Below are 20,080 nucleotides of genomic sequence, written 5' to 3'. Positions count from 1 at the left end.
TGACTCGATGGACGTGAGTCTCAGTGAACTCCGGGAGTTGGCAATGGACAGGGAGGCCTGGCGTGCTGCGATTCATGATGTCGCAAAGAGTCGGACATGACTGAGCGACTGATCTGATCTGATGCCTTCTGTGTATTAAAATGTCTAATGTAATTGTTCTGTGTGTGCTAACATTTGTCTGTTTACGCCCCACAGATCCTCCAGATGTGTTTTTCATGCATTCACTGAGGAAGGGATATTACGAATATATAGGGAAAAGACAGCCTGCGACCCTGTTGACTGGTTCAATGCAACTAATAGCAAAGAGGATGTGACCCGCACTGAAGCCTCCCAGGCGGAGCTGAAGTTGACAGTAGGTACCCAAGGGTCTCCCTCACCAGACCCTCTGCTAGTCTTCTGGCTGAGGGGCACCAACACGGGCCAAGTGCTGGCTAATGTCACCAGGGCTTTGCACCTGCTGCCTCTCACTAGGTCATCTCAGTGACCGAGGCAGGATGGTTCTATCTCCTCACTTTAAAGGTTACAAAGCCAGTAGTGAAAAACAAATTAATTTGCTGCAGATTACACACAGATTTCACTGCAGGTGGTGATTGCAGCCATGAAATTAAAAGACCCTTACTCCTTGGAAGGAAAGTTATGACCAACCTAGACAGCATATTAAAAAGTAGAGATATTACTTTGCCAAGAAAGGTCCGTCTAGTCAAGGCTATGGTTTCCCCAGTGGTCATGTACGGATGTGACAGCTGTACTCTAAAGAAGGCTGAGCGCTGAAGAATGGATGCTTTTGGACTGTGGTGTTGGAGAAGACTCTCGAGAGTCCCTTGGACTGCAAGGAGACCCAACCAGTCCATCCTAAAGGAGATCAGTCCTGGGTGTTCATTGGAAGGACTGATGTTGAAGCTGAAACTCCAATACTTTGGCCACCTGATTCGAAGACCTGACCCATTGGAAAAGACCCTGATGCTGGGAAAGATTGAGGGCAGGAGGAGAAGGGGACAACAGAGGATGAGATGGTTGGATGGCATCACTGACTCAATGGACATGGGTTTGGGTGGACTCCGGGAGTTGGTGATGGACAGGGTGGCCTGGCGTGCTGTGGTTCATGGGGTCACAAAGAGTCAGACATGACTGAGCGGCTGAACTGAACTGACACACAGATTGTGTTACATCAGATATGTAAGACTTAGGTCCAGATGTTCACATGTCCAAAATTCAGTTTTGATATTCTCTTGCTGTCATTCTTTAAAACTTGTTTGCTCCTAGAGAGCTTTTATTGATGTATCTCAGTTTAAAAAAGCAATTTTTTTAGAAAAAGGGTTTTTTTCTCCCAGCATGCATCAGAGAGCCCTTGTGAGGACCTAAGGGGAAGACATCCTCAGTGAGACCTGGGCCACGCTGGCACCCTGACCTTGGACTTCTAGACTCCAGAACTGTTATTTTGTTCAGTTTGTCCACGAGATGACTGAAGGGAAAACTGTATTTGATCCATAGATCAAATACATTTGATCTATGGAAAGAACCACAAGTTAGCCACACGTGTAGCGCAATCACAAGAAGAAAGATCTGTGAACGCCGGAGAGATCAAGCCCTGAAGCACTGACTCTAAGACCCTAGACTACCAGAGAACTAACCCTAGGGAGTATCAAACAGTGAGAACTCACACAAAGAAAACCACTTGCATACAAGACCTGGCATCACCCAACCACCAGTAGCACCTAAACAACAAACAAAACAAAAATACAAACCTAGTCATCAGCAGATAGTATTAGTATTACCACCTCACTCAGCCTTGCCCATCGGAGGAAAAACAAACAAAAAACTCAGGACAAATCTCACCCTATATGAAACTTACACAAACCACTGGATCATCCTTAGGAGGGCAGAAACCAAAAGGAAGAAAGGATTCAATTGTGAAGCTTGGGAAAAGGAGACCTCAAACCCAATAAGTTTAGAAAAAAAATAATTAAAAGGAAGAGAAATACTACACAAATGAAGGAACAAACTAGAAACAGAGAAGTCCAAATGAAGAGGAAATAGGCAAACGACCTGAAAAAGAATTCAGAATAATGATAGTGCTGCTGCTGCTGCTGCTGCTGCTGCTGCTAAGTCGCTTCAGTCGTGTCTGACTCTGTGCGACCCCATACTCGGTGGCCCACCAGGCTCCCCCATCGCTGGGATTCTCCAGGCAAGAACACTGGAGTGGGTTGCCATTTCCTTCTCCAATGCATGAACGTGAAAAGTGAAAGTGAAGTCGCTTAGTCATGTCCGACTCTTAGCGACCCCATGGACTGCAGCCCACCAGGCTCCTCCATCCATGGGATTTTCCAGGCAAGAGTACTGGAGTGGGGTGCCATTGCCTTCTCTGATAATGATAGTAAAGGTGATCAAAAACCTTGAAAACAGAATGGAGAAAATGCAAAAATCAATTAACAAAGACCTAGAAGAATTAAAGAATAAACATAGAGACAAAGCACAATTACTGAAATTAAAAATACTCTAGAAGGAATTAATAGCAGAATATCTGAAGCAGAAGAATGAATCAGTGAGCTGGAAGATAAAATGGTGGAAATAACTTCTGAAGAGCAGAATAAAGTAAAAAGAATGAAAAGAACTGAGGTTAGCCTCAGAGACCTCAGGGACAATATCAAATGCACCAACATTTGAATTATAGGGATCCCAGAAGAAGAAGAGAAAAGAAGGTGTATGAGAAAAATTTTGAAGAGATTATAGTTGAAATTTTTCCCAACATGGAAAAGGAAATAGTCAATCAAGTCCACGAGGTACAAAGAGTCCCACACACAGGATAAACCCAAGGAGAAACACACCAAGACACATACTAATCAAACTAACAAAATTAAACACAAAGAAAGAATATTAAAAACAACAAGGGAAAAGCAACAAGTAACATACAAGGGAAACCCCATACGTTTAACAGCTAACCTTTCAGCAGAAACTCTGCAGGTCAGAAGGGAAAGGCAGGATATATTTAAAGTACTGAAAGGGAAATAACTACAACCAAGATTTCTGTACCCAGCAAGAATCTCATTCAAAACTGATGGGGAAATCAAAAGCTTTTCAGACAAGCAAAAGTTAACAGAATTTAGTACCACCAAACCAGCTTTACAACAAATGTTAAAGGGACTTACATAGTCAAGAAATACAAGAGAAGGAAAAGATCTACACAATCAAACCCCAAACAATTAAGAAAATGGCAATAGGAACATACATATCAATAGTTACTTTAAATGTAAATGGATCAAATGCTCCACCCAAAAGACATAGACTGGCTGAATAGTACAAAAACAAGACCCATTTATATGCTGTCTACAAGAAATCCACTTCAGACCTAAAGACACGCATAGAGTGCAAGTGAGAGGATAGGAAAATATATTCCATGCAAATGGGAAGCAAAGGAAAGCTGGAGTAGCAATCCTCATATCAGACAAAATAGACTTTAAAATAAAGACTATTACAAGAGATAAGGAAGGACACTACATAATGATCAAGGGATCAATCCAAGAGGAAGACATAACAATTGTAAATATCTATGCATCCAACTAGGAGCACCTCAATACATAAGAGAACACTAACAGACATAAAAGGAAAAATGGACAGGAACACAGTAATAGTAGGAGACTTTAACACCCCACTCACACCAATGGACAGATCATCAAAGAAAATCAATAAGGAAACACAAGTCTTAAATATACATTAGATGAGATGGATCTCACTGATAGCTTCAGGACATTCCATCCAAATGCAGAACACACCTTCTTCTCAAGTGCACGTGAACATTCTCCAGGATAGACCACATTGTGGGTCACAAATCAAACCTCAGTAAATTTAAGAAAACTGAAACTGTATCAAGCTTCTTTTCTGACCACAATGCTATGAGACTAGATATCAATTACACACAAAAAAACCCTATAAAAAAACACAAACACATGGAGATTAAAGAATACGTTTCTAAATAACCAACAGGCTACTGAAGAAATCAAAAGGGAAATCAAAAAATTTCTAGAAACGAATGACAATGAAAACACAACTCAAAACCTATGGGAAGCAGCAAACGCGGTTCTAAGAGGGAGGCTGATACAATACAACCCTACCTCAAGAAACAAGAAAAAACATCGAACAGACAGCCTAACTTTACACCTAAAACAACTGGAAAAAAAGAACAAAAAACCCCCAAAGTTAGCGGAAGGAAAGAAATCATAAAGGTCAGAGTAGAAATAAATGAAAAAGAAATGAAAGAAACAATAGTAACGATTAATAAAACTAAAAGCTCATTCTTTGAGAAAATATAAACAAAACTGACAAACCTTTAGCCAGACTCATCAAGAAAAAAAGAGAGAAGACTCAAATCAACAGAATTAGAAATGAAAAAGTAGAGGTTACAACAGACAGTGCAGAAATACAAAGGATTATAAGAGACTATTAAGAATAACTATATGGCAATAAGATGGATAACCTGGAAGAAATGGACAGATTCTTAGAACAGTTCAATCTTCCAAGACTGAGCCAGGAAGAAATAGAAGTTATGAACAACCAAATTATATGCACTGAAATTGAAGCTGTGATCAAAAATCTCCCCAAAAACAAAAACCCAGGACCTGATGGCTTCACAGAATTCTATCAAACATTTAGCGAAGAGCTAATGCCTATCCTTCTAAAACTCTTTCAAAATACCACAGAGGAAGAAACACTTCCAAACTCATTCTATGAGGCCACCATCACCCTGATACCAAAACCAAAGACAACACAAAAAAAAGAAAACTACAGGCCAATATCATTGATGAACACAGATGCAAAAATCCTGAACAGAATTTTAGCAAACAGAATTCAGCAACACATCAAAAAGCTCATATATTATGATCAAGTTGGGTTTATTCCAGGGATGAAAGGATTCTTCAATATATGGAAATCAATCAATGTGACACACCATATTAACAAACTGAAACTTGAAAACTATATGATAATCTCAATAGATGCAGATTTTCTGCCTCGTTACAGAAGCCTTTCACAAAGCCTGTCAAGCCTTTGACAAAATTCAGCACCATTTATGATGAAAACTCTTCAAAGAGTGGTCAAAGAAGGAACCTACCTCAACATAGTAAAGGCCAAATATGATAAGCCTATAGCAAACATTATTCTGAATGGTGAAAAGCTGAAAGCATTACCCCTAAGATCAGGAACAAGACAAGGGTGTCCACCTTCACCAGTATCATTCAGCACAGTTCTAGAAGTCCTAGTTATAGCAATCAGAGACGAAAAATAAAAGGAATCCAGATCAGAAAAGAAGAAGTAAAGCTCTCACTGTTTGCAGATGACATGATACTATACACAGAAAACCCTAAAGATAGTATTAGAAAATTACTAAAGCTAATCAGTGAATTTAGCAAACTTGCAGGATACAGAACCAATACACAGAAATCACTTGCATTTCTATATACTAACAATGAAAAATCAGAAAGAGAAATTAAGGAATCAATCCCATTCACCATTGCAACAAAAAGAATAAAATATCTAGGGATAAACTTATCTAAGGAGACAAGAAAACTGTACACAGAAAATTATTACACAACACTAATGAAATGAATCAAAGATGACATAAGCAGAGAGATAGTCCATGTTCCTGGGTAGAATGAATCAATATTGTGAAAATGACTATATTACCAAATACAATCTATAGATTCAATGCAATCCCTATCAAATTACCAGTGGAATTTTCACAGAACCAGAAGACAAAATTTCACAATTCATATGGAAACACAAAATTCCCCCAATAGCCAAAGCAGTCTTGAGAAAGAAAAATGGAGCTGGAGGAATCAACCTTCCTGACTTCAGATTATACTACAAAGCTACAATCATCAAGCCTCTTGATGAAGTCATAAAAAGCCTCTTGATGAAGGTGAAAGAGGAGAGTGAAAAAGTTGGCTTAAAACTCAACATTCACAAAATGAAGACCATGGCATCTAGTCCCATCACTTCATGGGAAATAGATGGGGAAACAGTGGAAACAGTATCAGACTTTATTTTTGGGGGCTCCAAAATCACTGCAGATGGTGATTGCAGCCATGAAATTAAAAGACGCTTACTCCTTGGAAGGAAAGTTATGACCAACCTAGATAGCATATTCAAAAGCAGAGACATTACTTTGCCAACAAAGGTCCATCTAGTCAAGGCTATGGTTTTTCCAGTGGTCATGTATGGATGTGAGAGTTGGACTGTGAAGAAAGCTGAGCACTGAAGAATTGATGCTTTTGAACTGTGGTGTTGGAGAAGACTCTTGAGAGTCCCTTGGACTGCAAGGAGATCCAACCAGTCCATTCTGAAGGAGATCAGTCTTGGATGTTCTTTGGAAGGAATGATGCTAAAGCTGAAACTCCAGTACTTTGGCCACCTCATGCGAAGAGTTGACTCATTGGAAAAGAGTCTGATGCTGGGAGGGATTGGGGGCAGGAGAAAAAGGGGACGACAGAGGATGAGATGGCTGGATGGCATCATTGACTCGATGGGTGTGAGTCTGAGTGAACCCTGGGAGTTGGTGATGGACAGGGAGGCCTGGCGTGCTGCGATTCATGGGGTCACTAAAAGTTGGACACGACTGAGTGACTGAACTGAACTGACAGTCATCAAGACAGTATGGTACTGGCACAAAAACAGAAATATAGACCAATGGAACAAGATAGAAAGCCAAGAAATAAACCCATGCACCTATGGGTACCTTATTTTTGACAAAGGAGGCAAGAATATACAATGTGGCAAAGACAGCCTCTTCAATAAATGGTGCTGGGAAAACTGGGCAGCTACATGTAAAAGAATGAAATTAGAACACTTCTTAACACCATACACAAAGATAAACTCAAAATGGATTAAAAAGCTAAATGTAAGAGCAGAAACTGTAAAACTCTTAGAGGAAAACATAGGCAGAACACTCAATGACATGAATCAAAATAAGATCCTCTATGACCCACCTCCTAGGAGAAGGCAATGGCAACCCACTCCAGTGTTCTTGCCTGGAGAATCCCAGGGATGGGGGAGCCTGGTGGGCTGCCGTCTATGGAGTCACACAGAGTTGGACACGACTGAAGCAACTTAGCAGCAGCAGCAGCAGCATGGCCCACCTCCTAGAGTAATGGAAATTTAAAAAAAGTAAATTAGTGGGACCTGATTAAACTTAACAGCTTTTGCACAGCAAAGGAAACTATAAGCAAGGTGAAAAGACAACCCTCAGAATGTGAGAAAATAATAGCAAATGAAACAACTGACAAAGGATTAATTTCCAAAATATGCAAGCAGCTCATACAACTCAATACCAGAAAAACAAACAACTCAATTTAAAAGTGGGCAAAAGACTTAAATAGACATTTCTCCAAAGAAGACATACAGATGGCTAACAAACACATGAAAAGATCCTCAACATTGCTCATTATTCAGTTCAGTTCAGTTCAGTCGCTCAGTTGTGTCCAACTCTTTGCGACCCCATGAATCGCAGCAAGTCAGGCCTCCCTGTCCATCACCAACTCCAGGAATTCACTCAAACTCACACCCATCGAGTCGGTGATGCCATCCAACCATCTGATCCTCTGTCGTCCCTTTTTTCTCCTGCCCCCGATCCCTCCCAGCATCAGACTCTTTTCCAATGAGTCAACTCTTCACATGAGGTGGCCAAAGTACTGGAGTTTCAGCTTTAGCATCATTCCTTCCAAAGAACATCCAAGACTGATCTCCTTCAGAATGGACTGGTTGCATCTCCTTGCAGTCCAAGGGACTCTCAAGAGTCTTTTCCAACACCACAGTTCAAAAGCATCAATTCTTCAGTGCTCAGCTTTCTTCACAGTCCAACTCTCACATCCATACATGACCACTGGAAAAACCATAGCCTTGACTAGATGGACCTTTGTTGGCAAAGTAATGTCTCTGCTTTTGAATATGCTATCTAGGTTGGTCATAACTTTCCTTCCAAGGAGTAAGCATCTTTTAATTTCATGGCTGCAATCACCATCTGCAGTGATTTTGGAGTCCAGAAAAATAGTCTGACAGTGTTTCCACTGTTTCCCCATCTATTTCCCATGACGTGATGGGACCAGATGCCATGATCTTAGTTAGAGACATGCAAATCAAAACTACAATGAGATATCACCTCACACCAGTCAGAATGGCCATCATCAAAAAGTCTACAAACAATACATCCTGGAGAGGGTGTGGAGCAAAGGGAACGCTCTTGCACTGTTGGTGGGAATGTAAATTGATACAGCCACTATGGAAGACAGTTTGGAGATTCCTTAAAAAACTAGGAATAAAAGCACCATATGACCCAGCAATCCCACTCCTAGGCATATACCCTGAGGAAACCAAAATTGAAATAGATACATGTATCCCATTGTTCATTGCAGAACTATTTACAATAGCTAGAACATGGAAGCAACCTAGATGCCCATCGACAGATGAATGGATAAAGAAGTTGTGCTACATATACACAATGGAATATTACTCAGCCATAAAAAGGAACACATCTGAGTCAGTTTTAATGAGGTGGATGAACCTGGAGCCTATTATACAGACTGAAGTGAATCAGAAAGAGAAAGATAAATATCGTATTCTAAAGCATATATGGAATCTAGAAAAATGGTAATGAAGAATTTATTTACAGGGCAGCAATGGAGAAACAGACATACAGAATAAACTTATGGACATGGGGAGAGGGGAGGAGACGGTGAGATGTATGGAAAGAGTAACATGGAAACTTACATTCCTATATGTGAAACAGATAGCCAAAGGGAATTTGCTTATGTCTTAGGAAACTCAAATAGGGCTCTGTATCAACCTAGAGGTGGAATGGGAAGGGAGATAAAGAAAAAAAAGCACCAGCTCTGGTTTACTTGTAAGCAAGAGACACTATTTTAAGTGCTTTATATGTATTGTCCCTTTCCTTCTTGCATCAATCTTGTGATTTAAGAAATCGTATTAAACACTTTTTTTTTTTTAAACTGGTTAAAAAAGAGAAACACCTGGGAAAATTAAGCAGTCTTCCTAAGTGATAGAAAAGGAGTAGGATTTGAGCTCTTCGGTCAGAATCTCAGTGATTAGAATCTGGAGCCCAGCTCTCAACCCACATGGCACAGAATCACCTTCAGACTGAATGTACTGCCTTCTGTTTTTTAAAAATTGTCTCACTTCTTATAACAATGTATCCTTTTCTATAGACTAACTCCTAAAGTGTTCAGACTCTGAGTTATCCACAAGCCCCAGCCCTGGTTCTGAACATAAAGGTCCCAGAGGGGCATAGAAGCAAAAGATATTAAGAAGAGGTGGCAAGAATACACAGAAAAACTATACAAACAAGATCTTCAGGACCGAGATAACCATGATAGTGTGATCACTCACCTAGAACCAGACATCCTGGAATGTGAAGTCAGATTGGCCTTGGGAAGCATCACTCTGAACAAAGCTAGTGGAGGTGATGGAATTCCAGTTGAGCTATTTCAAATCCTAAAAGATGATGTTATTAACATGCTGCACACAATATGCCAGCAAATGTGGAAAACTTAGCAATGGCCACAAGAGTGGAAAAGGTCAGATTTCATTTCAATCCCAAAGCAAGGCAATGCCAAAGAATGTTCAAACTACTGTACAATTGCACTCATCTCACAAGCTAGCAAAGTAATGCTCAAAATTCTCCAAGCCAGGCTTCAAAAGTACATGAACCATGAACTTCCAGATGTTCAAACTGGGTTTAGAAAAGGCAGAGGAATCAGAGATAAATTGCCAATATCCGTTGGATCATCAAAAAAACTAGAGAGTTCCAGAAAAACATCTACTTCTGCTTTATTGATTATGCCAAAGCCTTTGATTGTGTAGATCACAACAAACTGTGGAAAATTCTTCAAGAGATGGAAATACCAGAACACCTGACCTGCCTCCTGAGAAATCTATATGCAGGTCAAGAAGCAACAGTTAGAATGGGACATGGAACAGCAGACTGGTTCGCAATTGGGAAATGAGTTCATCAGAGCTGTATATTGTCACCCTTCTTATTTAACTTATATGTCAAGTACATCATGCAAAATGATGGGCTGGATGAAGAATAAGCTGGAATCAAGATTGCTGGGAGAAACATCAATAACCTCGGACACAACGATGACACACCACCCTTACGGCAGAAAGTGAAGAACTAAAGAGCCTCTTGGTGAACGTGAAAGAGAAGAGAGAAAAAGCTGGCTTAAAGCTCAACATTCAGAAAGCTAAGATCATGGCATCGGGTCTCATCACTTCATGGCAAATAGATGGGGAAACAATGGCAACAGTGACAGACTTATTTTCTTGGGCTCCAAAATCATTGCAGATGGTGACTGCAGCCATGAAATTCAAAGACACTTGCTCCTTGGAAGAAAAGCTATGACCAACCTAGACAGCATATTATAAAGCAGAGACATTACTTTGCCAACAAAGGTCCATCTAGTCAAGGCTATGGTTTTTCCAGTAGTCATGTATGGATGTGAGAGTTGGGACTATAAAGAAAGCTGAGCACCGAAGAATTGATGCTTTTGAACTGTGGTGTTGGAGAAGACTCTGAGAGTTCCTTGGACTGTAAACCAGTCAATCCTAAAGGAAATTAGTCCACAATATTCATTGGAAGGACTGATGCTGAAGCTGAAACTCCTATCCTCTGGCCACTTGATGTGAAGAACTGACTCACTGGAAAAGACCCTGATGCTGGGAAAGACTGAAGGCAGGAGAAGAGGCTGACAGAGGATAAGATGGTTGGATGGCATCATTGACTTGATGGACATGATTCTGAGCAAGCTCTGGGAGTTGGAGATGGACAGGGGAGCCTGGCATGTTGGTCTTGGGCTCGCAGAGAGTCGGACATGATTGAGTGGCTGATTTGAACTGAGGGGCACCCACGCATCACTGATGACTAGACAGACACATGGTTCATCTCCAGAAAGTATTCTGGAAATACTTGGAAATGGATATGGAAAGTATCATGCAGGACTCTTCCCATCCATCATGTTTCACTTTCCTGCATCCCTGACTGGGAAAACATCTCAAAATGGTGCACACACTCTGGATTTAGGAAAAGAAAAATAATGCATACTCACAGACTTTTAACACATACTTATTTATGAATTCATGATCCAGGGTCCCCAAAATTGCTTGTCAACCTTGACCCTGTGAATGTATAAATGAGATAGACCGGGTGCTCAAATCTAGTCCTGCATCAGAATAAACTGAGACTTTGTAAAATACTCAGATTTCTTAGGCTCACCCAGGTCATTTGGATAATATTTCTCTTCATGGAGTTTGGATTTTTTTCCCCAAAGGAATGCTCTCCAGTGTGACTTTGATGCATTAGACTTGGGTTTGGGAAAGAGGTTGAATCAAAGAGTTGTTCAGACTTAGTCCCAGTGGACAGAAGTCCACCTGCCATGTACAGTCTGACTGGGAAGAAGTATAGAGGAGGAATTGGAAGTCACACTTCCAGAGTGCCAGCCAGGACCCGGTGTCCTGTGGGGTGCTGTAATTTAATCACCATAAACCTCTCCTGAGTACATATATCTTCTCTCTACTGATAGTTTGTTGAAGTGGGGTTCAGAGTTTTATAGGTTAAACTGGATACCAGAAACACAGAGCTGCTGATGGTGGAGATGGACAGCAGCCCAGAGTCAACTCTTCAGGTGGTACTCCTTGTCCGTTGGTCCTTCTTGTCCTTGGGTTCTTCCCGTCCTTGTGTCCTTCCCATCCACAGGCCCTTCTCGCCTTTGGGGTTCCCTTCCATCCTGTGTGATTGGCCAGTGGACACTCTTCCTGCGATGTTAAGAGGTTTGTTTCTCTGATGGGAGGAAGTGGGAATTAACTGCTGGAGTCCCTGAAATGAACAGTGTGCCTTCCCCTTGAACCTGTCTCTCTGCACAGATGATGTCTAAGTTCATTATTATTATTATTAAATATCTGTTCATTTGTTTGTTTACTTATTTATTTGGTTCCTCCTGTGGGTAGGGAATTAGCCATAGCTGCAAACACATCCTCCCCCAACCCCACACACATACCCAGACCCTCTGGACAAAACCATTCAGCAGTCATTCCAAGGACCTTTGTCCATCATGCCATTCATTTCATTTTAATAAGCACAGTTCATCTGTATAAGTAGTTATATTTGGGGCTATTGTTATGGTCTCTCTTTTATATTGATTTAGAAATATTTATGTTTTAAATAAGAATTTTGTACAAACTCTCCACATGTCTTTTCAACATAGCTGTTTTTATGCAGACATTTTTTAGTGATTCCATATTTTTATACATTATTCTCCATTTAAAATTATTGTAAAATATTTGGTATAGTCCCTGTGCTGTACAATATATCCTTGTAGCTTATTTCTTGCACAGTAGTTTAATCCCCTGGGTTATGTCTCTTTTTCTTTTTTCTAATACATACCCTTATCCTCAGAAGTGAGTAAAAACTGAATAAAAATATTGAACTTAAAAAATTAACATAACTGAATGTATACTACTTTTGTTCCTTCTTTGGGATAAAGTTGAACTGAGTGAAGTAGATGATACTTGAGACAGAGGAGGACTTCAATAAGAAGTGATTTTTAGGAAAAAAGAAGGACTGCAGCTAAACTTTAAAAATAAAATATTAATCTCTGTTATTGAAAACACTATCCTGTCTGTAACATATTCCACATAAACAGACCAAGTGCCTACCTTCCTGACCATAAGCGTTTCTACGATGCAAGAAGAACCCATGATCCTTTCCTAGGTGTTTACAAACAGGAGGAGGCCCACTTATTTGTAAAAGCTTTTCAGATTAAAGGCCCAGTGGTATTTTCATCAGCAACTTTGAGAACAACCGGGGACTGGATGGTTATGTGAGTACTTCCTGGAGGGTCTTCTAATCGTCATGTCTGCATAGAGGTGGGGGCACCAACGGGGATTCGTTCAAAGACAACCTGGGTCCTGTCTGTACTGTGAAAACTCAGGGCCCTTGTCCTGACCTCGCAGCCATGTTATCCCTTCATCATCTGATGGAAGAAAGCCGTCTCTGAGACCAGAAAGAAACTGGCCCGGAGCAACAGGCTGTTCCTGCCAGACAGAAGAGCTTAGATGCAGACCACACCCCACTGTGAGAATGAGACCACACTCTTCCCAGGCCCTGGTAACCACCCATTGTGCAATGAGAGAGACTCCAGACGCCCCTTCACAGTCTCCTTTGCAAGTTAACCCTTTGCTTCTGCACAAATTCATCATCAAACTCGAGCGTAAAGGGCCTCACGTGATACACAGGAGACAGCAGCTGTGACACGGTGAGTTTTACATAATGTAGGCTCTGAGGTGATTCATACGTGTGTTCCCCCTTCCAAAGGATACTCAACCTATAAAAGTTTAAAATTCACTACTGCTTTTGAGATCAAAATGAGACAGGGTTTGTTAGTTGAAATTCATGTCTGTATTTTTCAATTTCACTATAAATGGGAAACTCAGAAGAATGACAAATTTTTTAAATAATTAACCATTAGTGTATAAATAGGAGAAATATTTATATGATGATAAAAGAGGTTATGATTAACCCTTGTTGTTTTCTTCCTTTTCACGTGTATCAGATATCATTCGGACTCTTGAAAGGAGAGAGTTTACTTTTCAAGGTGACATACACGGAAAAGACTGGGAAATTCAAGCTGGAAAGGCAAGATATGCTGGACTTACGTGATTTTTCAAATCAAATATCAGGTTAGTCTGCAGATGACTGAGCTGGGTGTGACGGAAAGGACATGACTCGAAAGAAACAGAAACAAAACTTACAACTGGGTGGAAAAAGTCCCCTGCACTGGCAAGCAAAAGAGAAAATATCAGCTGGTATAAATGCAATCAATCTGCCAGACACAGGATTAATATCCTCAATTTACAAAGAGACACTTTGAAAAACAGGAAAAAGAGCAAAGTGGAAACTCAAAGAATAACAAACTACATTACCCTAAGAATATCATTAATTATAAGTAATTAAAAATGGCCAATAAACTATGAAAAGATCTTAACTTGAAAAATATGTATTATAACAACAAAGGGAGATCATTTTCAGCTAAGAATGCTGAAGTTTTTAAAAAATGATTTGGGGTGTACTAGAAAAAGGCACCTGAGTGTTCATTTTTGGTGAGTGTGTGAGTAGATGTGTACAATTTGACAATATTCTTTTATCAATAATTCTACCTCTAAAATTTTTAATCAGAAAAGTGTGATCATTATTTTTTGCATATTCAGGTATGTGTACAGCAGGATTATTTTTAATAGTTGAAATTAGAAATAACCTAGGTATCTCACACATCTATCATATATGAATTGCTTCTTACATCAATCTTATACAATGTGTTACACTAAATAGAGGACAGTTTAATTCAGTATATATCATTAGAAAACAAAGATTACATAATGATGTAGAAAGGTCTTAATGACATATATGAGAAAAAATTTTGTTCTAGATAGACAGAAGGGACAAATATGCCGACCTGCCTTCTTTATGTCTTTCTCAAGTACTAATTAGACAAGATAAATATTTGGAAAAAAAACAGTAGATGTGAAGCTTACCTCATTCACTTGCTAGTTTTGTGATCTACGAGGAATTACAACATTGTCAAGCCTATTTCGTCATCTGAAATCTCAGTAGAGAGTCTGTTCCTGGTTGCTGGGAAGATTGAGAGTCAGTATGAAGGTCTGCTTTGTGCTAAAGCTCTTCTCACACACGTCTTTGCTCATGTTGCTGCTAACACAGATGAGAAGAGGCATCTCTCATGGAGATCAGATGATGAGCACCACACTTCTCCTGAATACTATCAGCTACTTTCTACATTACTTACAGAATGTTACTAATGTATTCATTGTACACAGAGGAGTACCGCTATGTACGATTTGACATCAAGCAGTCTTTCAGAGGAATATGAGTGTAGTATTTGGTGATGGTTGTCACTGATGTACTCATTTCATAAATTCTTTATCAATATCCTGAGGGATTCTGAAGGAAATATATACCAACCTGTAATAATCACACTTGAAAAACAAAAAACTTGACCAAAAGGGATAATTAATCATAAAATACTCTAAACCCATCTTTCCAAATTAAGAACTTGTACATAGAAGAAGCTTTAAATTACAATGTCAGCCATGGCTGAGATGGAGCTTTCAATGGGGTCACATTATTTTGAGATAATGAAAATAGGCCGGCACTAATGATGGTGAAGTTTTCTCTTGCTCTGAGCCAAACCCTGTGGTTATCTGCCCTCCTTTCTCAGGGGCACATGCTCTAGTAATTCTATCTAAGGACACTCCAGCGAGCCCTGCACTATACTCTATGGATTTCGGAGTTTACTGATCCAGCGAGCCTGACCGGAACCATCATTTTGCTGTTGAGAATTTTCTTTGCTCTGCTCCATTTCTTTATAATCTAACAAAAGAACAGCTTGTTATAACAACTAATTTTTCTTCTCATGTGATGATGAGCTTATTGTCAGGAAAAACAATTTGCCTCACAAAATAATTTGAATCACAAGCAAGTCTCACATTCAACTAATGAGAAAAGTTTATGTGTAAGTGATGTTTCAATAACAGCCATTCATTTCAAAGTTATGGCTATACTGTTTTTATGGATAAAAATAAACAACTTCTTAACTGTCTCCAGTCAGTAGATAAACTGAAAAAAAAAAACAAAACTGATTCTCTTTCAGTTCAGTTTAGTCGCTCAGTCGTGTCCGACTCTTTGCGACCCCATGAATTGCAGCACGCCAGGCCTCCCTGTCCATCACCAACTCCCAGAATTTACCCAAACTCATGTGCATCGAGTCCGTGATGCCATTCAGCCACCTCATCTTCTGTTGTCCCGTTCTCCTCCTGCCCCCAATCCCTGCAGCATCAGGGTCTTTTCCAATGAGTCAACTCTTCACATGAGGTGGCCAAAGTACTGGAGTTTCAGCTTCAGCATCAGTCCTTCCAATGAACATCCAGGACTGATCTCCTTTAGGATAGACTGGCTGGATCTCCTTGCAGTCCAAAAGGACTCTCAGGAGTCTTCTCCAACACCACAGTTCAAAAGCATCAATTCTTCAGCACTCAGCTTTCTTCACAGTCCAACTCTCACATCCATACATGACCACTGGAAAAACCATAGCCTTGACTAGATGGACCTTTGTAGGCAAAGTAATATCTCTGCTTTTTATTATGCTATCTAGGTTGGTCATAACTTTCCTTCCAAGGAGTAAGGGTCTTTTAATTTCATGGCTGCAGTCACCATCTGCAGTGATTTTGGAGCCCAGAAAAATAAAGTCTGACACTGTTTCTACTGTTTCCCCATCCATTTCCCATGAAGTGATGGGACCAGATGCCATGATCTTCGTTTTCTGAATGTTGAGCTTTAAGCCAACTTTTTCACTCTCCACTTGCACTTTCATCAAGAGGCTTTTGAGTTCCTCTTCACTTTCTGCCATAAGGGTGGTGTCATCTGCATATCTGAGGCTATTGATATTTCTTCTGGCAGTCTGGATTCCAGCTGTGCTTGTTCCAGCCCAGCATTTCTCATGCTGTACCCTGCATATAAGTTAGATAAGCAAGGTGACAATAGACAGCCTTGATATACTGTTTTTCCTATCTGGAACCATTCTGTTGTTCCATGTCCAGTTCTAACTGTTGCTTCCTGACCTGCATACAGGTTTCTCAAGAGGCCGGTCACGTGGTCTGGTATTCCCATCTCTTTCAGAATTTTCCACAGTTTATTGTGATCCACACAGTCAAAGGCTTTGGCATAGTCAAGAAAGCAGAAATAGATGTTTTTCTGGAACTCTCTTGCTTTTTCAACCAAGTTGGGCTTCCCTTGTGGCTCAGATGGTAAAGCGTCTGCCTGCAATGCGGGAGACCTGGGTTCAATTTCTGGGTTGGGACGATCCCCTGAAGAAGGTAATGGCAACCCACTGCAGTACTCTTGCCTGGAAAATTCCACGAACTGAGGATCCTGGTAGGCTACAGTCCATGGGGTCACAAAGAGTCGGACATGACTGAGTATCAAAAAAAAAAAAAAGTTAGTTTGAAAGGCAACTCAATGCAAAACTGGTGTAAGAAACAGAACTAAATTGGTTTTTCCATTAAAATCAAAGCTCCCTGGACTTCGGTGGTGGTTCAATGGCTAAGACTCTGTGCTCCAGTGAAGGTCCAGGTTTGATCCCTGGTCAGGGAACTAGATCCTACATGACACACTAAGACCCAGCACAGCCAAACAAATATATAAAAATAAATAAGTACTAAGAAAATTGAAGCTGCAATCCTGCCCCCCTGCCCCGCTCACAATCAGAATGGGAGAAAGTGCAAGCCATGTGACTACTCAGGGACTTATATCCAACATATGTGAACACTCATGGCTAAATAGTACATGTTTAGCAGGCAAATAACCTAACTAAAATACTGGCAATTAATTTGAAAACACATTTCTCCAAAGACATAAAAATGACCAACAAGCAAATGAAAAGATGCTCAACATCATTAATCATTAGGGAAACAAATCAAAACCACTTCACACCCACTAGGGTGCCTCAGACCAAAATGACAAGAAACAAGTGGAGGCAGAGATGTGCAGGAACTGGGGCGCTTGCACTGTGTTGATGGGAAGTACCAATGGTAAGGCTGCTGCAGAAGACAGCCTGGCCGTCGTTCATCGGGTGGTTGAAACATGGGGCTACCACAAGGTTCAGCAGTTACACTCCAACACATACAGGCGAAAGGACTAAAAAACTATGTTCACACATAAATCTGTACATGAATGTTTGTATCAGCGCAGCGTTCCTCCCAATTATCCAAATGTCCATCAACTAGTGAAAAGATCTTGAAAACATTATGCTAAATACAAGAAGCCTTTCACCAAAGGAACACATATTGAATGACTGTATTTACAGGCAATATCCAGAGCAGCCAAATCTATACAGACAGAGAGTAGAGTAGTGGTTGTTGAAAACGAGTCTGGCATAAGGAGGAGGAGGCGTGGCTGCTGAGAGGCCCTGTCAATTTTAGGGGCGACAGCAGTATTCTCACATAGGTTGTGGTGATCACCGCAGCATCAAACTCCCACATTTTCAATAGTAAAAAAAAAAAGCCTTGAAGTATATGTATGCATTAAAAGGGTGAATTCTATAGTATGCGCATTTCTTTCAGTAGTGCTCCAGCCTATAACATGAAAAGACACTCACCTTCATTCTTAAGAAGCACAACTGAGCAAACAGCTGCGCACCGCATCTGATTTCGTAGGGCAGCAGCAGTGGTAATCATGTGCAGGAGGGGGGCAGCAAGAGGCCAGGGTGGAGGCGGGGGGCGAGGTGGGGGGAGACTGGACGCAGTGTCCAGGTCTCTCCTGAGATGGGTTGGGAGGAAATCGGGACGCCACTTTGGAGAGAGATTAGTAAGACTGAGCAACACTACAAGTTACACGTTCTGTTGGGCAGCGCTTCTACTTCTTAGAATCTATCCTCTATATCTAGCCTCCTGCTGATGCATCTCTGTAGAAAGAGGATTTCATGGTGGCATCACAGAGAACTACTAGAAATGGCCCAGATGTTTTTCAACAGCCAATTAATAGAATACTGCACACTGGAAAACAACTACATTCACAGGTGCAGATGCAGAAACTCACAAATATATGGATAAGTTAAAAAAGGCAAATATAAATAATGTAAATAGTATCCCCGTATTTTAGGAAAATAAGAACAAAGAAACAGTCACAAATATTAATAGTACACTGGCTAAGACACCCAGCGGCTAAGACACCACACACCCCATGCTGGGGGCCCTGGTTCCATTCCTCATCAGGGAACTAGATCCCGCACACCGCAACTAAGACCCGGTGCAGCCAAACAAATAAATACTAATACACACACACACACACTATACTAGCACATTATGTGAAGGACGCTAAAGCACAAGCAAAAGCAAAACCGAAGACCGTGTTAATTATAAAGAGGAAAACTAGTGCAAAAGGCAAGGCGTGACCCTTTATGTCCATCATCTTCATATTTATTTCTGTATCTGCTTACGCCTTTAAGTTAGTATCATGTGCATGTATTACCCCTCAAGTTATTAAAACATGGGCAAATAGCTGAAATTAATTAGGAGCTCCAGACAGCATAATAATTTCAGAATCAAGTCAGGAGTTTAATTAAAAAAGACCTTTCCTATTGCCCTGTGTCGTGATATGATGTCTCCTGTGGCAGGTCCATTATCCAGGATGTTATTAATTGGAAGTCTGAGATCTATTATGGCCAAAAATACATAGTCTTGCTTGCAGATAACAGAAAGTAGCTTTGGTTAATTTAAGCAGACTACAAATTTATCAGAATAAGCAAAGAGATGGACAGAATTATAAACAGCTGGAGAATGAGCCACAGTAACTTAATGGAAGCCAACGGATGTTGAACCACTGCAAAAACAGCACCATTTTTTTCATTTCTCAAATATGTACTGAGCAATTGTTATGTTCCAGGTTCTACTGTACGAACTGGGGATTTAAGAGGAAAGCTGGCCAGACAACTACCCAGGCATCATGCAGCAGATGTTCTAGTAAGTGGGGGTCCTGCAGAACCTGTGCTATGTGGCAGGACTGTTCCAAGCAGCTGAGACATCCTGACATTTCATTCTCAAAACAAATCTCTGAAGCTGGGCCCTTTGAGCCGCACTGGGTTCTCCTGGCTGGACAGCGCCACCCCTGGTGGCTGGGGTTACTGCTGCACCCAGCCCCCAGCCTGGACAGGCCTGCTCCACTGCAACTGGAACCACCACCACCCCCAGGAAGCTCTTGAAGCTGTCCCCAGGGCTCTAGTCCCATCACAGCCCCAAGTCTCTGCATCACTCATGCTAACCCCGTGCCCAGGGAGGGAGTCACAAGCCCATCTCCTGGGTGCTGAGATTTAGAACAAATATCTGACATCCCCCATGCATGGCAGCTGGTGAATGCATCTGAAAATGAAAAATTAAATCTGAATCATACATGCTGATACAGAAGGATCACAAAAAGGTATGGTTTATTTACAAGGTGCCAACATCCAGGATAAAA

At 40.8% G+C, this 20,080-nt stretch overlaps 1 protein-coding gene across 2 annotated transcripts in view; it reads left to right on the top strand.

Annotated features, from left to right (window-relative positions):
- Positions 1 to 9,412, top strand: part of LOC112577753 (CUB and sushi domain-containing protein 1) — a 37,364-nt gene extending 27,952 nt beyond the window's left edge. Inside the window, exons 9-10 of one of the 2 annotated variants that reach the window (XM_025280974.3) lie at positions 196 to 352; positions 9,210 to 9,412. In XM_025280974.3, coding sequence (XP_025136759.3) covers positions 196 to 314 — 119 coding nt within the window. In that variant the 3' untranslated portion in view covers positions 315 to 352; positions 9,210 to 9,412. Of the gene's footprint in view, positions 1 to 195; positions 667 to 9,209 lie in introns of those variants that run through there. The other variant, XM_025280968.3, reaches the window with a different exon arrangement.
- Positions 9,413 to 20,080: the final 10,668 nt, after the last annotated feature.

Source organism: Bubalus bubalis, chromosome 1, assembly GCF_019923935.1.
Source record: "Bubalus bubalis isolate 160015118507 breed Murrah chromosome 1, NDDB_SH_1, whole genome shotgun sequence".
NCBI classification, from domain to species: Eukaryota; Metazoa; Chordata; class Mammalia; order Artiodactyla; family Bovidae; genus Bubalus; species Bubalus bubalis.
This window is presented reverse-complemented; position numbering and strand designations above follow the sequence as displayed.